This window comes from Embiotoca jacksoni, unplaced genomic scaffold (assembly GCF_022577435.1).
Source record: "Embiotoca jacksoni isolate LCO1_2020_lvr unplaced genomic scaffold, fEmbJac1.0.p SCAF_48, whole genome shotgun sequence".
Classification (NCBI taxonomy): Eukaryota; Metazoa; Chordata; class Actinopteri; family Embiotocidae; genus Embiotoca; species Embiotoca jacksoni.
The window spans coordinates 2,211,784-2,238,663 of record NW_027185401.1 but is presented as its reverse complement, the minus strand read 5'-3'; the positions used below and the strand labels follow the sequence as shown (position 1 = coordinate 2,238,663).

The 26,880-nt window shown below is 42.9% G+C and overlaps 2 protein-coding genes across 2 annotated transcripts in view; one reads left to right on the top strand and one right to left on the bottom strand.

The window, feature by feature from the left end:
- LOC138210824 (disks large homolog 1-like) overlaps nucleotides 1–8,503 on the bottom strand; it is a 94,468-nt gene extending 85,965 nt beyond the window's left edge. Inside the window, 2 exon segments of the mRNA XM_069170157.1 lie at nucleotides 5,115–5,246; nucleotides 7,528–8,503. Coding sequence (XP_069026258.1) covers nucleotides 5,115–5,246; nucleotides 7,528–7,546 — 151 coding nt within the window. The 5' untranslated portion in view covers nucleotides 7,547–8,503.
- Nucleotides 8,504–15,481: 6,978 nt separating this feature from the next.
- Nucleotides 15,482–22,256, top strand: LOC138210823 (uncharacterized). The gene is made up of 4 exons (XM_069170154.1): nucleotides 15,482–15,560; nucleotides 16,991–17,103; nucleotides 17,551–17,664; nucleotides 18,380–22,256. Exons 3-4 carry the CDS (start codon nucleotides 17,559–17,561, stop codon nucleotides 21,901–21,903), a joined length of 3,630 nt encoding a protein of 1,209 aa, XP_069026255.1. The 5' UTR covers nucleotides 15,482–15,560; nucleotides 16,991–17,103; nucleotides 17,551–17,558; the 3' UTR covers nucleotides 21,904–22,256.
- Nucleotides 22,257–26,880: the final 4,624 nt, after the last annotated feature.

The following is a 26,880-nucleotide window of genomic DNA, read 5'->3' as shown; positions in this document are numbered from 1 at the left end:
ACGATTGTAAAACAAGCTCCGGTCGAAGCGCTCCGGTCGAAGCGCCCCGGTCGAAGCGCTCCGGTCGAAGCTCTCCGGTCAAAGCTCTCCGGTCAAAGCGCTCCGGTCCGGTCGAAGCGCCCCGGTCGAAGCGCTCCGGTTGAAGCTCCGGTCAAAGCGCTCCGGTCGAAGCGCTCCGGTTGAAGCTCCGGTCAAAGCTCTCCGGTCAAAGCGCTCCGGTCAAAGCGCTCCGGTCAAAGCTCCGGTCGAAGCTCTCCGGTCAAAGCTCTCCGGTCGAAGCTCGGCGCCGCGTATTTAAAAGCGCTCCGGTCGAAGCTCCGGTCCAGTCGAAGCTCTCCGGTCAAAGCTCTCCGGTCGAAGCTCTCCGGTCAAAGCTCTCCGGTCGAAGCTCGGCGCCGCGTATTTAAAAGCGCTCCGGTCGCAGTTCTCGCCATCGTTTTCTGCCCAGTCTGCGTTTTCGTCTGAAGTCTTTTTTTTTTTTTAATCAACACGTCACACGAGACGTTTTATTCACTTTCCTGACGTTTCGTAGAGTGAACGATTATTTGATCCCTCCCCCCCCCAATCCTCTCCTCCCCCCGATCAGATTTAGCTCCGCGTTTGGTTCTCCACCTCTCGGCTGTCAATCATCCAACCGACGACCAGAAAAGAGTCGGCGCCGGATGTCGATGACGTGAGGATCTGTTTGGATGTTGGCGTGTCGAAAAGTACAAAAGCGTTCGGTCCGATGGACGAAGCGGCTGCTCCCTAACCAGTCGGAGGAAAAAAAAAAACATTCCTCGACGACGGTACTTTTTTTTATTCGTAGTTTAATTGCAGGAAGACAAACAAAAAAAAAAACTTCTACTGCACCGTGTTCATGCAACGTTTCGACTGCGTCACTGTAGAGTTGGTCCTCGCAGTAAAGGCTGGTTATAAAACACACACACACACACACACACACACACACACACACACACACACACACACACACACACACACACACACAGGAGGGGTGCAGGTTGTTTTACGCCCCAGCTGTCGACAATCTGTTCAATCTGCCTCGACAGACACAACACAAAATCCCGTGTCGTCAGATAATTAATAAAATATTAAAAACGATATAAAACACATCCGTTCAATTAGTCAAATTAGCGGCGTAAACAAAACAAAAAAGTGACGGATGCCGGCTCGAATCACCGACAGGTAGGAGAAGCGCCGGTTTGACGCGACTTTTGAGCGTGCAGAGAGAAAAAAAAAAAAAAGGAGGAAGAAGGACGAGGAGAAGATCTCCGCTCATCCATTAGTGATGAAGATGCTGAGAGCAGAAGTGAACCGTAGCGAACAGGAACTGAAAGGAACGGAGGAGGATGCGAGTATTTATTTATTTTTTTTTCCTCTCCACCAATCAAGACTCTTACGTGGATTCCCGTTCGTATCGTTCGCCTCCATGAATATTTAAACGGTTGTTTTTGGTTTTTTTCCCTCCATGTTAAGCGATTGCGTAACAAATCCAGACATCGGCATCGATCGCGCCCACACGTGTCGTCAGCAGCGGCGGGCGAGTCGGGTCGATGAAGGGAGGTTTGTGTTACGGCGGCCGCGGAAATCAAAACATCCCGTCAAGTTGGGGTCGGGCGGATAAATCCCAAACCGTCAGAAGCATAATCAGAAGCGGGGAAACTTCAAATGAACATTTAAGAAGAAGCTGCGATTTCTTCCCGACATATTTCAGCGGTTAATTCTTTGATTTTGTACTTTAATAACTTTGTTTCGTCTTCACAGTTTGCTTTGTGGTTTTAAGGCTCGTTTTTGTTTTAACGCAGTTCGCGACACAAGTTTTTTTTTTTTAAAGTAAAGTGATATATTTATAAAGATGTTCGTTATTAATATTTATTATTATTTACCGATATTTTGTTGTTTGTTTGTTTTTTTTTAAACGAGCAGCAGTACTAAAGCAGTCGGACTGAAATTCACTTCCGGTTCTTTTATTTCTACGCGAAACGGGGCGACGCGCGTTCACGTCCACAACAAAAAAACACAAACATTAAAAGAAAAAAGAAAATAATGAATTTATTCAGTTCACTTTTAGCGCAATTTTGGGGAAAGTTAAGTTAAGTCGCTGCTTGTGCGCGTTGAGTAGTTTAGGAAAGTAAAAGTTTATCCTGAATTAGCTTTTAAAAACAAACAGGGGGAAGACGGTTTTAGAAATATTTGGGCGTAAACGGCGCGACCTGGAGCCCGTTAGTCTGTCGAACGTCTGAGTCTCCTTCATAACGGTAAATCCAGTAAATCATACAATAATGGGAGATTTATTAACACGGGTCTGGAAAGAGTCTTAAAACAACAACAACAACAGTGGAAAAAGAAAAACCTCTAAACTGAACTGTGATTTACACGATTGACACTTTTTAAAAAAAAAAAAAAAAAAAAAAAAAAAAGGTCCTGCGTTCCCGTTACGTTTTATTCGTCGATTCTTAAAGACTCCAGACGGCAGACAAAGAGCCGAGTCAGCCGCTCGGAGTAGTTTCATTCAGTCCTGGGAAACTCAAACAGATCGGACCACATTCCTGCTGCTCGGCGCCCGTTAACCCTGCAGCTGCGTCTCCGTTCAGTCGAGTCCCCCGTTAACCGGCCCGTCACCAAAAAAACACCAGAAAACTTTGACTTACTAATATCTTCCCCAGAGAAGATGAGCCAACACGTTTTGATCTGCAGTTCAATACCCGTTTTATTTCAAAATTCAAAACGCGTATTTACGCTCGGCGGTTGTGTCTCTGCAGCCCGTGTTTACACGTTACACCGAAAACACCTCCGAACGGTTCAACACGCTAATTCACTGTAAAAAAAAAAAATATGAATGAAGTGCGAGTTGAGCCGTCAAGTCACTTTGCGCTGCGATGTATTTCACACTTTCATTCATCCGGCTGTTTCACAAGATGGGTGTGATGAACTGAGGTAAAAAAAAAAAAAACTAATTTAAATAGCGCAGTAATATAGAAAGCCTTCGTACACTGTAAAAGACATGAAAAAAAGGCAAAAAAGAAGTGCGACAAAAGTCCAAATAAAAACGAAATGAAAGAATTATCTTTAATTACACGCATTCATGCTTTTTAAACTTGTGATGTTCATCAACTCTATAAAATCGAAAATAAAATTGAAGACTAATCTAATCAAACGGCTACGGCGCGCGAGCTGAGCCGTAAGAAAACCTGCGTACGAGCTTCAAAATAAAAGCGCAGCAGTAGAAGTTCTGTCGACTTCAAAATAAAAGTTCGACTTTTTTTTTTTTTCCTCCCCCAATCGAAATCCACCACTTTAAACCTGAAAACTGGACCACGTCAACGTATGAAACCGATCGATCCGTCTGGATGTGTCCGCTTCGAAAGCTGAACCTCCTCCTTCTCCTCCTCCTCTTCATCATCAACAGATCACAGCAAACGAGCTCAGACTCCTCCTGACCTCTGACCTCTCCTGCCCCCCCCCCCGTGCGCCAGATGTTGCTGCTGCTATTTGGGCCGACCCGCAAACACGAGGAGGAGTTCGCCGAGGTCAGCGGGAGCCGTTAGCGCGCCATCACTTCGCCGACAATTACGGTGCGATATTTGACCTTCGGCAACGAGTTGATTCTCTGATCGGATTGGTTTTTTTCTGCCGACAAATGACTTTCTTCAATTTCTTTATTGAAGTATGAACGGATCGTTTTACATCGGATCTGCAGCACTTTGCTAAAAGTGTAGATTTTAGTTGACAGTTATTTGCAGTTAAGAATTGAATTTGGTTTTTTTGTTTTTGTTTTAATGCCGCTATTAAAAGTTTAAAGCGTAAACATCTTTTCTAATAATCCACCCGATAAGTAACGGGAGCCGCTCATTGAACGTTGCTAACTGGAACATATAAATAAAAGAAAAAAAAAACACGCATTTTCGTCGCTTTTTAGGGGCCGTGAGAACCAAAACTGTGCGACACAATTAATTTGAATATACAAAGCCTATTTACTGAAACAAAGAAAGAAACTGCCGACAATGACAAGGCACCAATAATCAACTGTAATGTACTACGGTGGCACTAATGCTCCACTTATGTGCCATGGAACCAGAGCAGAACGGGGGGAAGATGGAGGGGTGGGGGGGGGGGGGGGGGGCAATACAATGATGTCATTAACTGAGCTTTGAAAATAAGGTGGAAATCTGACATTTCCTTTAGTTTGATTCAGCTGTTTTTTTGTAGTTGTTGTTTTTGTTGTTGTTTTTTTACACACATTAATGGAAACGATTCCAACGATCTCGCAAACCAGATCAATCGATCAGGTGATCGCGCAATAATCCTCCAAACCACCGGCAGGTGAAGCAGTTAAAAACTGTACGGGGTTTTATACTCAATAGGCGTCCTTAATATTTTGGCCCCTCCTCCCCCCCACATTTAAAGGAACTGGACTGACAAAATAAAAGTTATAAATTGCTGTTCAACAGCAACACAAAAGTAAAAAAAAAAAACGAACAACACATGAAATGCCGACAAAATTCTCCGGATTGCAAATTATCACGAGCAAAATTCTCAAAAGTCTGCGACGGAAAAACCGACAAAACTGTCAAAGATCATTTACTTGGAATAGAAATAGAGATGTTTTTTTGTTTTTTTTAACTCAATATGTTCTCCAAACTGTCCGTTTTACACCCTTAGACTAGTTTTCATTCACAAAACATCTCGGAGTCTCTCAGCCCGGTGCACCGACAGCACCGACAAGCCTGCCGTCATTTCTTTAAAAAAAAAGTTTGCTCCGAAAACAATAAATACCCCCCCCCCCTCACACACACACACACACACCCTTTGCCTATTTGCCCGACTATTAGCAGCTATTAGCGCCAACAGGCTAAGCAAAGGCTGAACTGTTGCCGCAGCCGCGCTTGCACAGACGTGTCACCGAAAACAGCCGAGGTCAGCAGCTTTTTTTAAGTCAAGAAACCAAAACAGTCGAAAGTAAAGAAAAAAAAACACAAAAAAAAACCTGTGGAATTTTGCACGTTTCTTACGACAGCTCATGTTTTCAAGTTTTGTTTAGTATCGGGTTGTTGTTGTTGTTGTTTTCTTCCAGCATGCGTGTGCGGTTATAAGTGTGGGATCGGCGGTCTCACCTATGAGAGCCTGGAACAGGTTGCTCTGGAAGATGTCGATGACCCTCTGGATGGAGTGCCGGAGCTGCCGGTCCTCGGCGTGGTTCAGCTTGGCCCGGTACTCCTCCAGCAGCAGCAGCGCTCGCTGGGCGTCTGGCGCGGCGGGGGACAGGGAGCGACAGGGGTGAGTCGAAGGGGGGGAGAGACGACAAGAGCAGAGCAGGCGACTAATGCAAACTGATCTGAGACGCGATGGCGGGGGAGGAGTGCTTTTTATTTATTTTTTTTGGACCCTGCAGAAATAATCCCCTCGGCGCTGAAACACGGATCTCGGGGAGGTAAATCGAACTTTTAAACCTCCCGAATGTGAAGATGCGAAAGATCACGGCGGGATTAGAGTCGGAATAGAGCGACGTTTGGCCGATATTAAAAAGAGACCTCTGGACGAGCTTGAAAAGCCGAAAGAGGCACGAGGTCAGATTTGCACTGTCGTCGAATATTTTCCCGATTCCGACGTCGAAGAGGGAAAAAAAAAAAAAACAAAGTCGGACGAAACTGAAAACTTAGGTTCGTTTAAGACTTCTTAAAAGTTGGAGGTCAACTTTTTTTTTAAGCCCGTTGAGTGTCAGAAACACGGACGGCGTGGCGTCTTCGGAGGGTTTCAGCGAGAAGTGACGTCACTTCGTCTTCAACGAATTGTTTATGCTTAATTATTTGATTGATTGTTTATTGACTCATTGATTGACAGCTCTAAATAAAGGTGGTCGGTGCTTCGGGTGCAGCCGGGGAGGGGGAAGGGGGGGGGGGCATACTTAAAGGTTTGATGCTCAGGTTAACGGACTCAATGTCACGACCTTGATATATTTTATAGGAGGAGGAGGGAGGGTGGGGGGGGGTGATCTTTAAAAGAGAAATTAGTTGTGAAGCTTCAGACTCTTGTGAGGAGTCGCCCTGAAACGGCCAATGAGAAGTTTCCAAAGAAACGGTTATAGGCGGTGGTGAAGGCCAAAATAAATAAATATAAAACTCAATATTTTGTATTAACTCGGGTTTAATTTCATAAAAAGAGCATCAACTTGTGAAAGCTGTCGGAGCTTTTCGGACGCCTTCTCCCACCTTCGGGTTGAATTTGAACCGGTTCCCCTCGGACGTACCCGGACGTTGTGACGGCCTGTAAACCCTCAGCTGACCCCGATGCGTTCAGCCTGATGCACTGACCTCCGTCCACAGCCAATAAAAATAAAAAAATGTTTTTAAAAATCGCTGAATCGACAGATATTAATTTGGGATACAGAGTTATTTTCCTGTCAATGAGAGTTTTTCCTTTTGGCGTCACAAAACAAGATATTTTACAGCCATCGCTTTGAGCTCCGAGAGCTCGTAATGATATCTCAAGGTTTTTCTTTAAACTCTTTTTATTTATAACGTAATGCATTTCGGTGGTTTAAACTTGCTGACAACTTTGGGGTCAACGTCCTGCTTCTCTTAAAAGTGGAGGAGGAGAAAAAAAACAAAAAAAAACTCATTGAATTATTTTGCACTCTTTTCATCCAAAGTGCTGAAACATGTTTTCATCAGTTTCTGAACAGGCCAACAAATAATAATAATAATAATAATAAAAATAAAATCCTGATAATTAAAACAGCAGCTTTTCACAAAAGAGGTGGGAGAGGAGATTAAACCAGTCACACAGCTCAAGCCTGGTGTGTCCCTCTGAAAATACTGAGGTGATACTGGGACTCCAAATATAATCACCAAGTATAATTAGGTTGCTATTAAACTCACTGTTTTGCAAACTGTTGACACTTTTGACACAATTTTGAGGATCTGATTGGTTGTTTGTTTTTTTCTCCCCTTCAAAATAAAAGTATAAAAAGTTGACCCATGTGTTAAAGTGCATTGTGATTATTATTATTTTCTTAATTATTATTATTTATTATTATTTTTGCTGTGTTAATCTCCTTTGCAGGAGTCGCGTGTTGAAGAGCCTTGTAAATATTTCATTGATATTAAGGTTTATTCCTCGTTGGGCTCGTCTCCAGACAAAGGTGCCCCATATACAACTTTGGGTCAGCGCACTACTTTTAACTCGCTTCACCTGCCCCGGGGCACGGCACGGCACGGCTCGGTTAAAGGCCACACACACACACACACAAAAACGAGCGCGCTTGGACCGCGTCTTTCGGAAGGGGGGGGAGGAGGAGGGAGAAGGAGAAGGAGGTGGGGGAGGAGGTGGGGGAGGAGGTCCGAGTTTATATCCGTGTTTCTGCGCGTCCGTGTTTGTTTTGAGTCCCGCACAGGCTGCAGTTTTGAGGGTTGTTTTTTTTTTCTCCTTCCACCTCCACCCAAACACCACCCTCCACCCTCCACCCCCCCCGGTAGACAAGCAGTTAGCCGCGCTAGCTTTGCTCGTTAATATGGGAAAGCGGCTTACCTTTCTTTCTGACTGGCATGGTAGCGGGTCTGGCTCGGCTCGGCACGGAGCTAGGTCTGCGTTAGCCGCATACGCTCCTCACACAGGACCGGGTGTTGTTGTTGTTTTTATGTATATTGATTATTCCACCGGGTTGTTGTTGTTGTTGTTGTTGTTTTTTTTTAAAACAACCCCCCTGGTGTCACCGCTCCAAGTCGGAGCTGAAGGAAGAAGAAGAAAGAAAGAAAAAATCCCTCCACGACGACACCAAGTTCCCTCCGAAGACCCCCAAAAACAAAACAACAAAATAAAAACCTCCACAAACTAACCTGTCAGGAGGGGAGGAGAGGGGGGGGAGACAACTGGACACGTCCGGCGAAAATAACAACTCCCAAGTCTCCAAGGAGCAGCAGGAGGAGGAGGAGGAGGGTGGTGGTGGTGGTGGTGGAGGGGGGGAGGGAAGGGGGAAACTAAATGCAGAAACAAGACAGGAGTCCCCGCGTCAAAAACTAAATATCCCAGAAAAGCGAAGCGAAGCCTGCGGAAGGAGCTCCGGAGAGCGACCGAGCCCGAGCTGTGGTTCCCCCTCCCCCGGGCCGGAGAGGCTTCCTTATTGCGCCGGCGTTGCACCAGCGCGCCGCTCAGGCTGAGACCTGCGGCGGCTGGTCATAAAAAAAAAAAAAAAAAGTGGAAAATGTAGCTTTCGCCAACTGGGACCAAACTCCGTGTTAAAAAAAAAATAAATAAATAAAAAAACAACCGGACAACACACGGACACACGCGGACACAGTCCCCTCGTGCAGGCTGTGCAGCAGAGGCGGGTGGACACGCGCGAGCTGACCGCTGCTTTGCCGCTTTGCTTTGCGGCGGAGGACGCGGAGGACGCGGTCCTCCACCGGGGCTCTGGTGCTCGGTCCAGAAATACAACTTCAAAGTCCGAAGGGCTGGCGGGCACACCTAAACTCGGAGCCGTGCTCCCTTCCCTTCCCCTCCCCTCCCCACCCCCCCCAAAAATAAATAAATAAATACAAAAACCCTCAGACTTGTCCCGCACTGGTCCGCACGCACACGCTCCGTATTATTCCCCAGCTGCACTGTGCATTCGTGTCAAACTTCTCTCGGGGAGGGAGTGTGTAAGAAATCCCTCCTCTCGTTTTCCTCCCGTCCGCTTCCTCTTTTTTTTTTTTTTTTTTTTCTTTTTTCTTCTTCTTCTTCTTCTTCTTTTTCTCCTTCCTTCCTTCCTTCCTTCCGTCCTTCGCCTCCTCCTCCTCCTCCTCCTCTGCACCTCCCCAGGTTTTACAAATTCCAAACTTTCCTCCAAAATGGCGTCTCGCAGAGCTGGAAACGTTGAACCATGTGATGTTTCCAAAAGCCTTGCCCCCTCCAACCTGGCGCCCAATCATGCAGGCTCACCTACAAGACCGAGGAGGAAGAGGAGGAGGAGGAGGAGGAGGTGGGGGGAGGAAGGGAGAGGGGGGGGGGAGGATAAAACAACTTTTGGATTAAGAGAAAGAGGAAGGTGAAAGTGAGAGGATAAGAGAGGATAAGGAAGGAGGTGGAGGTGGAGGTGGAAGGTGGAGTTTACTGATTTATAGCGCACATTTAAAAAGCAACAAGCTGTCGGACTAAATTATAGTAAACATTAACAAATTCACGAGTAAATACAGATCTACAGAAATAACATAAACAAGAGACTTTTTTTATTTATATATTTTACATTAGGGGGCGCTAGAGGCCCATTTCAACGACCAAAAACCTATGAAATAGTTCAATTTCCACTTTGGCTGATTTTTGGTGCAAAGTTTCATGAGTTTTTGAGCATTTTAAATCTGCCCAAAACAACAACAAAAAAACATTTAATTTGCCAGAATGAGAAAAAAATAATTTCTTGGATTACAACACGGCTTTCGAAGCATTCGGTGCTCGGGACCCGAAAAATAACAAACATGGGTTTTAAGATGAGATTTAAACACACAAAGGAAATATTAGGACCCCTTTCACCCTTTATGAACACAGCATAATGTTATTAATCAAGTTTTAAATGAATAAATGGTACTGATGATGCCACCACCGCCGTGCTTCACCGTAGAGATGCTATTGATGATGCTACCGCCGCCGTGCTTCACCGTAGAGATGCTATTGATGATGCTACCGCCGCCGTGCTTCACCGTGGAGATGCTATTGATGATGCTACCGCCGCCGTGCTTCACCGTGGAGATGCTATTGATGATGCTACCGCCGCCGTGCTTCACCGTAGAGGTGCTATTGATGATGCTACCGCCGCCGTGCTTCATGGTGGTATTAGCAGGTGAAGACAGAGAGTTCAGGAGGAAGCAGCAGTGAAGGATGGAGGAAGAGGAGCAAATGATGGACGAGGAAGAAGACAGGACAGGCATGTTTTTTTTTTAAATCCTGCAGTAATAAATCCACCTCATCTCAAAAGAAATTTTACTTTCCTGCCAAAAAAAAGTCCCCTTATCTTACATCTTGAATTTATAGTTTTGTCAGGAAAAAAAAGCCCAATAATAATAGAAGGAACTGTTTGTCATTTCGTGAAATACATTTGGAGTCAAATGACCCAGACGCAATGAACACAACGCTGCAGGAAGCAGCTCGTTAGCGTAGCTTAGCATAGAGACTGTAAATGATGGGGAAACAGCTAGCCTAGCTTTTTTATAAACTAAATCTTCAATGATGAACACGTTGCGTCTCGTTTGCTTTCATCTGTACGGGACGTGTTTTTGTTTTTTGTTTTTTTATGTTGGAAATGTAATCGACGGTCAGAAAAGGTGAGGTCAGAGGTCAAGCCGTGAACCCCACTGAAGTACAAAACCCATTCGCCGGTCGCCATGAGGACGAAAACACCCTCCTCCTCTTCCTCCTCTTATCTCCTCTGCTCTCCCCATGTGTGAAACATCCTTTTGTGTCTCTTTGTCTCTCGCGTCGCCCCTCTCTCATGTGCTGATGCAAAAAAAACACTCGAAGGCTCTGGCCCAGATTAAAGAGAGCAGTTCCGGTGAAAGGAGGAGGCCTTTTTTTTTATTTTTAGACGGTCATGTTTAATGAATGACCTCTCCTTGAGTCTCGGGACTCGTCGTATTGAAGCGCAAAAAAAAAAAAAAGGAAAGGGGTGGGTGTGTTGGGGGGGGGGGGGGGGGAGCGCTGTGCTCTCACGCCATCCGTCACCTCGCCGGCGATCGAAGGAGATCAGATCTGACTGAAAATGCGACGGGACGGAGCAACGAGGTTGTCAGCTGATCGGGAACATTTTTTTTCTGAAGTCGGCAAGAGAAGCACGTGTTCTTCCGCCACTACGTTCACATCGTGTTTAAACCCCCGTAACATTACTCTGATTTTGGGAGTGTTATTATCTCCACTGTAATGGTGGTGCAAAGGGCCCCCCGGGGACATAGAGGGTCCCCCGCCACCCTCAAGTCTCTCTGTGTTCATTTTGTGAGCATTTGATAGATGGATGGATGGATGGATGGATGGATGGATGGATGGATGGATAGATAGATAGATAGATAGATAGATAGATAGGTAGATAGATAGATAGATAGATAGATAGATAGATAGATAGATAGATAGATAGATAGGTAGGTAGGTAGGTAGGTAGGTAGGTAGGTAGATAGATAGATAGATAGATAGATAGATAGATAGATAGATAGATAGATAGATAGATAGATAGATAGATAGATAGATAGATAGATAGATAGATCGATAGATGGAATTTGTTGCTACTTCTTTAATGATTAGTAAATAGGAAAGTAACATTATAAATTCAGTTCGGTAACCCCCTCTCTGCAGCGCCCCCTGGTGTGTGGAAGCAACAGAAACAACTTGCTCATTAACTAAAAAGGAATGTCTGTATTACACAAACACGAACAACCCTCTTAAGCTACAAATATGCAAAAATTAGAGGTTTATAAGCGCCACTGTTGTTCTGTAAATCAATAAAAGTATAATCCAGCCACCCGTTTACTTTTATTACAACCGACTGCAGCACGTGGACATTAAAGTTGAGTTTAAAGGAATTTAAAATGCTCCCAATGCAAATGAGCATGTTTACATTGTAGTATTAGTACTTCTATATTTGTAAAATGAATAAATGTAATTACAAATATGAGTTCAGTTTCTTTTCTTATTGTATTTGAAAGCTGGAAGGATGAAATATGAACGCTATAAATGTGATGCATGTATGAACAGAGATTTTTTTTTTTTAAAAAGAAAACTGGAAACTATGTCTTCATCTGACTTTGTGGACGGTATAGAAATGTTTCCTTAAAAATTTCTTTCCTTTTTCCTTTATTTATAAATCCCCGAGTTTTATCACCACAACACCCCCGAAATGAGGCTGCGTGTCAAACATGCGGAGAGCAGGATTTTTATCCGTCCATCTGCATCGCAACCTGCAGTGTGTGAACCGGGGCCTTAACGCGGCCGTCTGACACTGTAATGTGATTACTGCACATGTCATGTCAGTTTTCATCCCGATCTGAACAACATGTTCATAATTAATCTTGGCATAAATCTGGACTTTTGGCAGCTGGAGCCCGCCACACACTTTACAACACACATATATACACACACACACACACACACACACACACACACACACACACACACACACACACACACACACACACACACACACAATATTCAAATAAACACAAACACTTAATACACAACCGCAGTACACGAGGGTAAGGCATGCAAAAACAACAACACGTATTTCAATCAGTTCAGAAGACATAATATTGACTTGCATTGACTTCCTGAAGAATTATTCAAACATTTTGCCCAAAAAAACCCCCAAAAACCTGATGGTCCTGAAGGAATGAAGGCTAACCGGCTAGCTTCTGGGCTGACTGTCATTATTGTACCTCAGTATGAATAATAAATCCAATTTCGATTCAGGAATCAGCGTGGCAATTCAAAACATCCTGCTACTTGAGAGAATTGGGTTTTTTTTGTCCCCGCTCCAACTCCACATTTTGACGACCCTGCTAGACTCTAGCAAAGTTTTACAAATTTGAAGCCACTATGGATTTTAAAATTCACAATATAAAAAGACTAAAAAGCAAGGTGAAGGTGTCCTCTCGATAGTTTTTAGAGGGAAGATTGAGTTTTGTGCCGCAGATAATTATAAAAAAAAAAATATATTTTTTTAATGTTGCAATACCACGTGTGACCACTGGGAGAAATTCAGTAGGCTGAGAACATCCACGACATTAAATCGATATTAGGTCGAATAAAAAAAAGCGATTTGTTTGGGGGTGGGGAGTCTGTTATACTGACAGTCAGGTTTCCGCTACAGGTGGGCGGGGCGTTTTGTCGTCATGGTTCCCAATCAAAATGAGTCAGTTCCGCCGCTAGCTTGTCCAAATATGGTCACTTCTGGCTCCGAAAGTAGCGAAATGCAGACGAACGGGAAATACGATAAGACGGTTCTAACGTCCCGAACGTTTCTTAATAATAAACGAAACTGTAAATCGAGTAGACAGTAAAATTACATTATTTTCAACGGCCAGCTCTTTATTTTTTTGGGTTGTTTGTGGATATTTGTATTTGGAAAATTTAGAGGGGTGGATGGACGCTGGCGTGGAAGCTGCTGGGTAATCCTGTCTGGTCCCCTGCTGTTGGCCCGCAGGGTGATGATAAAAAAAAACCAGCGCCGGGCTTACAGTATTTCTGGATTGACAGATGGCCCCCTGACAAGCTACCACACTCCCAACTCCTCCTCCTGCGCTGGCATCACATGATCAGTACGTCCACCTTTTTCAAATCAATTCAATTCAAATATCCTTGAATACCCACCACACACACACACGCACCATCCGCCCTCCCTTTCACAGTAAAAGTCCCGACAAAAGAACCGAAACAATTCCCACTTGAGAGGGAGGTGGAGGGAAATAAAAGCTGCGGTGCGGGGAGAGCAGAGAGAGAAAAGAACAGCATAGAAAGACAACTGACAATAAATCAACGGGCAGGTTGGCGTGGGCAGTAACCACAGATCAGAAACTGTGCAGCAGAGAGGTACAGAGGGAGAGTTAAGGCCATGCAATAGCGACACATATATACGAGGTATATACGATACGAGGCCGGATCGATAAGTTCCTGAGATTGCTCCGGACACGGGAGGAAGCAATTTGAAGTAAAACAATGACGATGCTTGAGCTCGAGGGGCCAAAAGATTTGACTTTTGTGGTGCAAGTTTAAAAAAAATATTTTATGAACACTTTTCAAATCACGTAGATCCAAAGTTTATGGAATAAATCTGTTAAAGTTGAGGGGGACCTTTGTTGTTCATTTTTGCCTGGTTGGTAGGACAGCTTCGACTTTTGAGGTAGTTGTATTGTGAGGAAAGCCTTTTTTTTTTTTTTTTTTTAATGTTCGAACTCTCAAATGCTCAACCAATCAGCACCAAGAAAGCCTTTCAGTGCATGGAGAGCAGAGTCAGGCTACACACACACACACACACACACACACACACACACACACACACACACACACACACACACACACACAAACATACAGCTGTATAATGGACGATTGTTGGTTTACAATGCATTGACTTGTCTAAGCCACAATAGAACAACAGTGTGTGTGTGTGTGTGTGTGTGTGTGTGTGTGTGTGTGTGTGTGTGTGTGTGTGTGTGTGTGTGTGTGTGTGTGCGTCCCGGACTTCGCTTGCCGAGGAGCTTGTTGGGACGGAGTGTGTGTCGTTAAACAAGCGCTCCCTCCATCAGCTGACCGCTCGATCAGCGTGTTGGAGCTTCAACAACGGAAGCTTTTGTCGCCGCTGACGGCGCGAAGCGGCCGCCCAGAAGCGCGCCGTTGTTCCCGTCTCTCCCCTCCCTCTCCGCCGACCCGCCGCGGCCTGCAGATCAGCGTTCGCTTATCCCGTTGTCACCTGAATGCCACAAATCCACGTCACACGCCGCAGAGCCGGTTTGAAACAATAGGGAGGTGAAAATTAGCAGCTGCATGTCGAGGATTTGTTCACTGATTGCCACCCGACCAGTGACGGGATGAGGAGGATTAACCACTCGGGACGGTTATTCTGTCATCCACTGGTGATTCCTCTCCTGTGTACAGGAGGTCAAAGGTCACAACAGAAGGTCAAATCAGCCGGTGGGCAGAGAGGATATAACGGCGAGAGTCTCTCCCCTCCACCCCCCTCCCCCTCCAATCCGGATTCCCGTCTCAATTTGTTTTTGATCTCCTCAGTGTTATTTAACATAAGAGAGACAGGATAGATCATGTCAGTTACAGCCACTGCTTTAAATCAGTTGACTCAAAGCGCCCCCTGCTGTTGTGGAGGGTGAATTGCGCATATAAAGATGTTGTCCTGCTGTTTCATTTCAGTTATGTAAACAGCATGATTGTTTTATAAGCCAGACGCCCTTTCAACTTTTAATACCGAGCTGAAAACGTTCCTTTTTGATAAAGCCTGTAATTAGGGAAGGCTAAAAATGACCCTGAACAATCCCTTTGCTGGGCTCTCTTTTGCCACCACTGCGAGATGCTTTAACATTTCCCTCGCTTTGATATTTCATTGATATTTATTTATTTATTTGTTTTAATTTAGTGAAGCAAGACATGACCCGTGAGACTATAAATTAGACGGGACTTTGTCGTGACATGGACAATGCAACGAGTAACAGAGTACAATACAAATAAGCAATAACTAAAAGGGGGAGGGGGGAATGGAAAAACAAAACAAAAGACAAAAAGAAAACATTAAATAGGAAATAACTAAATTGCAATGACGAATAGTAGGTAAATTAAAATAAATCTAATCGATAATAGTAGTCGTAAAAGACCACTGGGTTTCCTGGTCATAACGGAGGAAACAGGACAGGCATGTTTATGTTGGCAGACATTTCTGCAGACTCTTAGACTGCTTTCACTTTCAATGTGATACAGGCACTTACAAGAAATCAGAAGGTTTTTTGTCAGTACCACCCTCTCTCAACATATAACCGGGTCAGAGGGGATTAGCAATAAAGGAACTACAGGACTCACTTCAGAGAGTCACGCGCCTTTCTGCTGTAAGTACACTGATGCTGTTTTATTGTTGATTCCAGATAAGTGGGCATGAATGGGTTTAGTTTGGGGATGATGTGGATTGTTTTGTCTGTTGTTTTAGTCAATGAACAGATTTTTTTTATTTGGGGTAGTGTGTTCTCATGGTTGCAGGTAAAAGTAGAGCATCAGTATTTTGGTCCAACTTCTGTACAAGTTTTGACTGAGTGCAGCATATAAAGAATTACAGTAATAAATCAGGGATGAAATAAAGAGGAATACGTTTCTGTCGGTCGGTGGCACGCCTGTTTGATTTCAGCGATGCTTCTCAACCAAAAATTATAAGAGCAAGACGAGAAAACCCTTTCACTCGGTTTTCAAATTGAAGATAACTCTCAGATTTCTGTTAGACAGTTTAGTGTTGGTTGGCATGGAGTTAAGATTCCATTCATGCTTACCGTCAGGCTGCAACTGATTTGTCGTATTTGTCGTTTTCTTTTGCATGCTGGGGAAAGTTATAAAGACAAACCTCATGTTACAAGAATGAGGACGGCTTTGCGGTCGAGAGATTTTCCGTATGAGCAGTGTAACAGTTGTCTGTTACCACGGTGGGTTCCCTCAGCACGAACACACCGAACCAGCAGCAGTATAGTTCAAAGTGTGTTTTTTTTGGGCTGCAGCCTCGCTCCGTCACAGTCTGTGTGCTCTCCCGCCGTGTAACCCTGCGAAGAAACACCCAGTGTTTGTTCCGTCACCACTCTGCTTCTCAACGTCTCAAGAGAAACTACCAGATGCAAACTTCCCCACAATTTCCTTTCATGAGAGTGCTTTGCTTCAACTTTTGTTTTTCAATATCTATATCAGATTTATCATCTCTTATGTGCGGTCCTACCCTGCAATAAAAATAAAGGGGAATGGTAAAGATCAAGCAAAAAAAAACAAAAAACGCATTGAAGTGGTCAAAGTTCCCACCGAGATAACTGAAAATGACCTGAAAAATCTGCTTGCTTAATAGAAACTACCAGATGCAAACTTCGCCACAACTTCCTTTATGAGAGTGGGTTTTTTTTTTTCTACTTTTTTCCGTCTCCCTTGAAAAAAACGGAGGTCGACAGCCTCATTATGACTCATCTGGTTAAATAAAGGTTAGATACAAATGATATAAATACTGTACATGATCACAGTCACACTGAAAAATAAAGTAGGGCGACTGTAGCTCAGATGGTGGAGCAAGATTGCTCACTAATTCTAAAGTTGGCGGTTTGATTGTTGGGTCATCCTGTCCACATGCCGAAGTGTCATTGTGTGTGTGTGTGTGTGTGTGTGTGTGTGTGTGTGTGTGTGTGTGTGTGTGTATGTGTAAAATCAAACTGTAAAACCCATTAACCATTCAGAAATCACTTTACTGTCAACCATATTTGCCACAAATCTAATAAAAGTTTCTTGCTCTCAACAGAATCCTGCTCCCGGTGTTGTTGCTCAAATGAGACTGTAAACCAGCTTTGTTGGGTCTTGAGTGAAAACAACTTCAACCTGCATGACACGGACTGAAACGAAACATACGAACAGGTACCGTTTCTTAGGTTCTTCTTCTTTAAAGGGAAATAAACGGGATTGTGCTAAATCCATGTTAAAAGTTTGTAATTGAAAAGGTAGAAATCATTTAATTAAAATACAACTTTTCAAGAAACACGATGACTTCTCAGTGACAGAAACGGCTTCGCTAAAAAAACCGATGAAAAAATTAAATAAGTCGAGTTGAGAAACATGCATTTAAAAGGCCTAATGAACACTTTCATGAAACTCTTATGGTGAATGTATTAACAAATCATTAACTGAACCAAACAGTAAAGTGGTGGCAGGACAGCGAGACAATAAGCTCAACTCAAATTAAAGGAAGGACGGTTGGACGTACATTACATACAAACGGCTAAACAGACAAATAAGATGGACAGCAGAAGAGTTAGAGACTTAGAGACGTGAACTAACAAGTTTTTAATTTTTGTTCCACTTCAGACCGAGCGATGGACTCGAAAACTAATTCTGGCGATGCGTTGGAGGTGGCGGCGCTCGGCCGGCCTTTCAACCTCGGGATGCTGTACGACTGCCGCAAGGACACACTCATCCCAGGTAAGACTTGATATTTCACACGTGAAGATCCTTGATGTATCGCAAGCAAACTTTTCAGTATTCAAAGTCATATACCACATTTTTTTCATCTCCTGTCTTTTGATCAGTTCTCAGTTAGTGATGTAGTTTAAACATAAGTCCAAGAACATTTTTGGGAGATTTTATAGTTGTAATTGCTCACTTGTGGAGGAGGTATTTTACATCCGTGGTTTATCTGAATAAACGGAGGAGCTTAGAAACACTGAACAGGGTCCAACGACTGTCTGTCAGTCTGTCCTGTTCTCGTGGACGCAATTTCACAAACGTCTTGAGGGCAAAGGGTTCACTTAGTCCCGAGGGTGACTTGAGCCGATTTTCGGCGGTCAACGGCCACTGTGACCTCGTAAAACAACGTTTGTGACCATTACTCAAAACTTCGTATGCCAATTATGACAAAATTTCACAAAAATGTCTGATAGGAGACATTAGAAAACCTCAGCTAATGCAGCAGCATGTATTAGCTGGACGTGGAACAAATTCATGTACAAAATCAAGCACCGGTACTGACTGTTATGCCGAACTGGCACATTGAACTCACTTTCTCTGAGCATTTGTCTGTGCTGTTTGATATAAAAACTTGCGCTCTGGAAGCTAACCAATGTTTCTTCTTGTTCTTCTTGTTGTCCTTGTTCTTGTTGTTCTTCTCCTTCTTCTCCTTCTCTATCTTCTTCTTCAGGTTTGACACTGTGGGACCACAAGGACCTGACGGAAGATGTCGGAGAAAGATTGCAGTCCTACAGCGATTTTACTGTTGAAGCATCTGATTCAAGCGAGAGCAAATACTCAGCACTAAATGTAAACGCATCATTGAAGGCAAGTTTGTTCAGTGGAGCTGTTGAAATTGAAGGATCTGCCAAATACCTGAATGACACTAAAACATCAAAAAATCAGACTAGTGTAACACTGAACTACAAAGTGACCACTAAGGTACGGGAGCTGTCCATGAATCATCTTGGAAGAGGCAATGTGAGGTATCCTGATGTTTTTGATAAAGGCTTGGCAACACATGTAGTTACTGCTATTGTTTATGGAGCACAAGCCGTCTTTGTGTTTAAAAGCGAGGTGTCTGAGAAGGAAGATCATAAAGACATTCAGGGCAAATTAAAGGTGTCGATCGAGAAAATTCCCACATGTAAGATTGAGGGTAAAGGTGAAGTGAAAATAGATGAGTCAGACAAGGCAAATACAAAAAGATTCTCCTGCAAATTCTATGGAGACTTTTGCATTCAGACACCTCCGACAACCTTTCAGGATGCCATATGGGTCTACCAAAGCCTTCCAAAATTACTGGGACCCAACGGAGAAAATGCCATACCAATGAAAGTCTGGCTGTTGCCTCTGACGAGTATAGATTCTTCTGCAGCTAAACTCGTCCGACAAATAAGTGTAGGATTAGTTCAAGACTGTCAGCGTGTCCTGGAGGACTTCAATGAGATAGACATGAGGTGCAATGCTGCAATGACAATGACCGCTGCAAAGCAGTTCCCACAGATTGTCAAAAAGTTTAACAATTTTAAAGAAATGTGCTCCGAGTTCAAGCTGAAATTCCAACAAAGTTTGGCAAAGAATCTTCCATCAATCCGGGGAGGAGGAGAAGAGGAGTCTGAGCTTGCAGAGATCCTGTGGAAGATACATTCATCACCTTTCAACAGGAGAAACATGAATGAGTGGATGGAAAGCAAGGAGAGTGAAATCCACACCTTAAGGTGTTTCACCAAAATGATGAAAAACACTGCAATCATCCCATCTCAAAATAAGCTGTACGAAGAACTTCTGAATGCAGATCATGTTGTGTGTTTTGTTTTCACCTCACTGGGAAGGGCTGAACCGTACCTCTCAGCTTTATCGGACTACTTAAAAGGAACAACCAAACCAGATGACCCTCAAGATCCACACACTGATTATGTAGAGAAGGAACCATGGTACGCCTCAGCAGAAATAGCAGAGATGAAGAAGAAAGCAAAGCTCTTCAATGATTTTGCAGAGACCAACAAAGGGAAGAACATTAAGTTCCTGACAGTCGGTTTAAGAAAGGACACACGAAAAGGTTCAACCATCTACCTTTACAAAGACGGGTTTTGTGTTGATGAGAACTTTGAGCCGCCGGAGACTTTGACAGTGGGTGAAATAAACCACAACAGTGTGACATTGAAGATTTCTCCTCCCAGATTTGGAGAAGAGAACGTCACCTCCTACTCTGTTGAGTATTGTGTCAGTGGAGAGGATGGACGGCAACAAACGATAGAATCAAAAACTGAAGAAGTCACGGTGAGCGATCTGAGGCCGAACACAGAGTATAAGTTCAGATGCAGAGCAGTGACCTTAGCAGGTGTCTGGCCAGTCAGCGCAGTCAGTGATTCCATTAAGACCTTACCTTGCTGCCCTCCTGGAGAACCTCAAGTTGAAGCAAACTCGTGCAAGATATCAGTTAGCTGGAAAAAACCTGCTGAGCTCGGACAGGATGTCCAGATTTCAAGATACATCTTGGAGTGCGCAAAAACAGACAATGAGGTGAAAGAAGAGCTCGATTGGACACAAACAAGGGCAAGGCGGGAAACTGGGATCATTTCAAGGCTTCAGTCAGAGACAAAGTATGCAGTCAGGGTCAGATGTGATTGTGGTGAAGCTGGAACAAGCAAAGAAAGCATCACAGTTTATGTCAGAACACCAAGACCTACTCTAGAACGTCTCAGACGTGAAAGTGAAAGGATCGGTTTTGAATCCCCGTCAGTTTACCAACTGCCTCTGAAAGAAGAAGAAATGAACATAGATGGCTGCCGGAAGTTTAACTTTGGCAGAGAAAGCTTGAGGAGGAATCGTACAATCGTTCTTCTTGGGGCGACCGGATCAGGAAAGTCCACTCTCATCAATGGGATGATCAACTACCTTGTTGGTGTTGAGTGGAAAGACGATTTCCGATTTAAATTGATCAACGAAGTTCAATTGAGGTCAGAAGGTCACAGCCAGACGTCTGAAATCACCGTGTACAAAATCAACCACCAGGAGGGTTTTAAAATAGATTACTCACTGACCATCGTTGACACTCCAGGATTTGGAGATACAAGAGGCATAAAAAGAGATGAGCTGATCACAGAGCAGCTTTGTACCCTCTTCTCCACTGAGGATGGCGTGAGGGAAGTTGATGCAGTGTGTTTTGTAGCGCCGGCTGCTTCTACAGAACTCACGGAGGCACAGAAATACGTGTTTGACTCAGTGCTTTCCATCTTTGGCAAAGACGTGGCGGAGAACATCCAAGTTCTGGTGACATTTGCAGACGACGAACTCCTGCCGGTTCTAGAGGTGATCAGCGCTTCAGACACTCCATGTCCTGAAACAACAAACGGGCTTCCAGTTCACTTCATATTCAATAATGAGGCGCTGTTTGCCCACAACCAAGCAGCCAGCACTGATGACGATCAATTCGACGAAAACTTTGAGGAGTTTTGGACCATGGGAACAAACAGCATGGAGTGGTTTTTCGCTGGTCTCAATGTCATGCACACCAAGAGCTTGATACTGACAACGGAGCTCCTCAGAGAAAGGCACCAGCTCCAGAACGTAGTCGAAAGTTTCAAAAGGCAGATTAAACTTGGGTTGGCCGAGCTCGATGAGCTCAAAGAGACAGCGGAGAAACTCAGAGACCACGAGGCCGAGGTGAGCCGCAATGAGAACTTCGAGTTCGAAGTCACCGTCATGAGGCCTTTTAAGGAGAGTATCTCAACGACCGAACACTTCGCCACCAACTGTCCGCAATGTCACGTTACCTGTCACTACCCCTGTAGCGTTCCAACCGATGCGAGGAAAAAAATGTGCGCCGCGATGGGATCAGACGGAAGCTGTATGATGTGCCCGAGAAAGTGCAACGGGAAAGTGCATTCGAAAGAAAGGTTCCGGTGGGAGCACAAGCAAGTTAAAGAAAAACAAACGGTGAAAGAGCTGAGACAAAAGTACAAAGGAGCCCCGGGGAAGAAGATAACCGTTCAGGGACTGAGTGAAAAACTGAAGGAGGAATACGGTCGCGTGCAGACCGAGGTGGTGAAAGTGATGCAGAGTTCGACCAAGTGTCTGAACCGACTTCAGGAGATAGCGCTGAAGCCAAATCCCGTCTCCGCTCCTGATAACATTGACCTGCTGATTCAGGGAGAGAAATCAGAGGACAAACAAGGCGGGAAGAAACGAGTTCAGCACCTCAACTATTAAGTGAAATTTAAATAAGTTTAATTAAATACAGCGTGCAAAATGTTTTTTTTTATCCTTTGCAAATCACAAAAAGTGTGAAGGGAACCATTTCTTTTGTTTTACATTTTTCCTTTTTCTTTGTTAGATTTCCTGATTTCAAGGAATCCAACAATTAAATAAGTTTAGTTAAATACTGTGTACAAAATGTTTTGTTATCCATTGCAAATCACAAAAAGTGTGAAGGGAACGCACTTTTTATTTTCTTTATTTTTTATTTTTCATGTACTTTGCTTTTTCCTTTTTGACTGCAGTTATCTGTCAGTTGTATTAATATGCATTTGTAATGAAACTGAGTAAAGACAACGAGAAGTTGACCTCAGTTGTTCCCGTGTGGCTTTCTTTGCATTCTGCATGAAGTTTTCTCTTCCAGGACATTTCAGCTCAGTCATTTCACTGCCAACACCAAATTTAGTTCATTAAACAAATCATAACGCTGATAAACATATATCTATCGGAGAATACCATGTATACGAGAAAACTATTTTTAGGATCAAGTTTTACTGGTTAGTAATGTATTTAAAACATGGGAAAAAGTTAAAGATTCAAACAGTTAAAAATGAAAATGTACTGCCAATAAGCTCAAGTGATTTGAATCTGTGGTTTGAGGTCCAGCAGAGGGCGCTCTTAAAACTCACTACCAGCTTCACTTAAAGGTCTTTTCCATAGCAGGAAAAGCAAAGGGAAAACTAATTCTATATCAATCCCATCCAATGTCCCAATAAGTCATGACTATGAGGAAGCATGCACAACATCAGGATCCTTGAACGGACTCCTCTAAATGAAATGCATGAAGAGGAGGAGACCCCAGTGACCAAAGAAACAAAGTCTGCAGGAAGGCGTAGGTTGGTAAGAGAAATGCAAAAATCAAATGAACAAGACTAAAGACAAAAAGGTTGGAAAGATTGGTGTTACATCAGGGCAAGATTAAAATTACATTGTAAATGGGGAAAGATTGCCACATTCATCATCTTTGATAATAGATGTATTAATAAAACTGTGACATAAAGATAATGATGATTAGAACAACTATAAAGAGCTTTGAGTTTGGGTCTTGGACACTTGAAAATAGTCAGTTTTGTGAGCTGTTATCTTTTTTCAATTTAAGAGATGAAGATTTATTGCTGAGATTACAAGGGGAAGGTTGGCAACAGACGGGCACAAATAAAATGAAGACACGTGGGCAAATAGGCCAAAAGACTAAAATGAGGCACACAAACTGGTGGGTGAGTGTTTGTTGGGCATCAGGACAGGTAGGGGGGGCACCATTAAAAAAATGACCCTATCAATGATTGTAAATGAGGAAAGTTTGTCACAGTCATTGACAGTTGTTTTGTAGAAATTAAATAGATCCTCTAATAAACTGTGATCAATAAATAAAGACAGTGAACAATGAACCCAATTTTACTTGCTAAACATCAGCATGTTAGTTTTGTCATCGTGAGCAAGTTAATGTGGTTTTAGCATTTAGCTCAAAGCACAACGGTGCCTTTGTGCAGCTTCACAGAGCTCCTGTGTTTCTGCAGACTCTCAGACTGGTTTCACTTTGAGTATGATACGTCAGTGGACAGGCATTTACAGGAAATCAGCCAGTTTCCTCTCTGCACCTCCTTCTGTCAACGGAAAACAACCAGACGAAGTTTGTCCCCTCAGAAGGATTATAACACGATAAAGCACTCGCCTCAGAGAGTGCCGTGTCTTTCTACTGTAAGTACACTGATGCTGTTTTGTTGTGGGTTTCAGATAATTGGGCACAGATGGGCTTAGTTTGGGGATGATGCATGCATTGTTTTTTCTTATGAATTAATACAATAGTGAGCTGTAAACAACAGAAAGTCAATGAGTGGATTCTACAGTTTGTTTATTGTGTTCTCATAGTTTCAGGTAAAAGTAGACCATCAGCATTTTGGTCCAACTGATATATATATATATGTCAGACATATATATATATATATATATATATATATATATATATATATATATATATATATATATATATGTATATTCTGCACTCAGTCAAAACAGCTCTAAACTGTCAGCAGTTGGACCAAAATGCTGATGATCTAGTTTTACCTGAAACCATGAGAAACCATAATTATCATTTATATATAAATAAGTATTTATATATATATATATATATATATATATATATATATACTGTATATATATAATTATTATTTATATATAAATAAATATTTATATATATATAAATAAGTCTCGCCAAACAAAGACTCACTGTACTATCGACCACCTTTGCCCCAAATGTAATACAAGTTTTTTGCTCTCAACAGAATCTCTTTCCTGCTGCTGTTACAACTCAACTGTAATTGGGAACCAGTGTTCAGTCTCCTTTGTTGGGACTTCACTCTACTGAAACAACTTCAACCTGCACGACATGGACTGAAGCCAAAGCATATACACAGGTACTGTTTTGTTTGGTACTTCTCATTTAAAGGGAAATAATCCAGATTATTATAATTTTTTGTTAACAGCTTGTAATATCGGTAAAAATTATTTTATTACTTTATAACTTTTGACTAACGTTTTGTGACAGAAACAGCTTAAAAAGATAAACAACAGCGAGAAACTAATGAAACGATCAGCAACTATCAGGAGAATGAAATAAAAACATGCATTTAAAGGCCCGATGTCAAAGCAAACACATGGTTTGAATACTGCGTGAGTCAAAACCCCCTTGACTTTAAATTTTTGGCAATACCTGTACTGAAACTGCGATGGTGAATGTATTAGCAAGCACTTGCTAATTTACACTTCCACAGGCGATAAGGGAACACGTCATGGTCGACACGACATCATGCCTGACCGACGTTCTCCCACTTTAAGCTCCGTTTTTGGTCTCCGCCCACTCCAAAAGGAAATATGAGGATCTTTAACTGATAAATATTACACCATGTTCACCAGCTCATCTCATTCTATGTCTGTCTGCTGCTTGGAAAACAGCTGGCTCCTGCAGTGAACTAACAAGCTTTTAATTTTGTCCACGTCAGACTGAACGATGGACTCTGAATCTAGCGATCCGTTGGAGGTGCCGGCACTTGGCCGAAATTTCAGCCTCGGGATGCTGTACGACTGCCGCTATGACGCACTTGTCACTGGTAAGAATTCACATTACAGATATGAGGACGTATGACGTATCAAAAGCGACGTATACTAATTTGATTTTGGTGTTCAAAAGTCATTGTAACCATACAAAACATGTTTGTGGTTATAACTCAGAAATTAAGTCTCTAATTATGATCTGCAAAGTATTTTTAATCTTCTAGTCTGAGATCGATTGCTTTTGTCTCCACCCACATTCTCGGAAAATTGTGGCATGTTTTTCATTTGGGTAGCCTGTCTCATTGAGAGAACATTACCTCCCTTTTGTTATTATTACAACCAGTTTTCAGGCACTTTGTTGATATCTTACATCTTAAGTTAAAATGGGTGTATATATTTTTACTGCCAGCCATAGTCAGAGGCATTATGTTTTCGTGTTGTCTGTCCGTCCGCAAGTCTGTACATTGAGTTCTTGTGATCTTGATATCTCAATAATGCCCTGACGGAATTTCTTCAAATGTGGCAAAAACATTCACTTGATACAAAGGTTGAACTGATTCGATTTTGGAGGGCAAATGTCAAAGGTCAAGGTCTCTGTGACCTCAATTCTACACATTCACGTGATATCTCAGGAACGCCCGGATAGAATTTCTTCAAATGTGATACAATCGTTCGCTTGGCCTCAAAGGCCAAAGGTCAAGGTCATCATGACCTCATGTCCCTTACTTTTGTCTGTCCCGCTCTCGTGAATGCAATATCTACAGAACTCATTCACGACATTTCTTTAAACTTGGCAAAAACGTCCATTTGGTACCAACAATGAACTGATCAGATTTTGGTGGTCAAAGGTCAAAGTTCAAGGTTACCATCTGATTACGTTGGCCTATGCTTGTGAACGCGATCTTTCAAAAAGATCTGGAGGGAATTTGTTCATATTTGTAACAAATGTTCATTTAACTTTAGGATGAACTGATAAGATTTTGGTGGTTTAAGGTCAAAGGACAAGGTCACTATGAGTTCACATCTGTTCACCACTATGAACGTAATGTCTCAGGAACGCCTCGAGGACATCTGTCACAAATGTGGCACAAACACGCAATTAATGGCATGTTGATTACAACTTGAGTGGCTCGCAGAGGCGGTATTTCTAGTCTAATATTAGATAAAATATCACAATCATTTATGTGACATTTTGAGTAAGTCAGAGAAATGTTATGGCGAGTTAAGGAAAATGTGTCTGAGTTAAGCGCCGCTTATTAGCTGATTCCAACCCATACCTTCGCCAAGTGCTTCCACCATTTTCGTTTGAAACCTTGAAAAACCAGTGTTAAACCTAAAGGTACCTCACTAACTGCAAAGCCTGCTTTATTGTACAGACATCTGACCTTGCAAAAACAAAATGACTAAACTACAAAGGGGAAAGGGGGATGCAGGTAGATACGGAATTTCCTTTTTGCGCATTTTAGTTTTTACATTATATCCTAAATGTTGCGTGTAGCAGTCGAGTCAATGTCATATATTTGATCACTTCCTGTTTCTGCTACTTGAAACTATGTGTGGCATCATCAAGGTCTTAAGGCCATTCTGATTTGAGTTGGATCTTTTCAACCTGGTAGCAAAAGTAAATAAAAGCTTAAAATTGTATGCCATTTCCTTTTGCCAGTAGGTGGCACCATGACTACACCCAAATATTAGTATGTAGATGTCTTCTGGCCAGGGCTGTTATCAAACATGTAAAGTTTGGGGAATGTTGGACAATGTACATCAAAGTTACAACAATTTTCAGTTTAATGGGAAAATGAGCAAAATGGCCACCACGCTGCGGACACAGAAAAAAAAAAAGGTTACGAACATTTTTTCACCACAAAGGTCTTAGGACTG

Excerpts from the sequence above, each read along its gene's own strand:
- LOC138210823 (XM_069170154.1), top strand. The coding sequence starts at position 17,559 with ATGGACTCGAAAACTAATTCTGGCGATGCGTTGGAGGTGGCGGCGCTC. Across the intron at positions 17,665-18,379 it reads CAAGGACACACTCATCCCAG|GTTTGACACTGTGGGACCAC; the intron begins GTAAGACTTGAT and ends CTTCTTCTTCAG.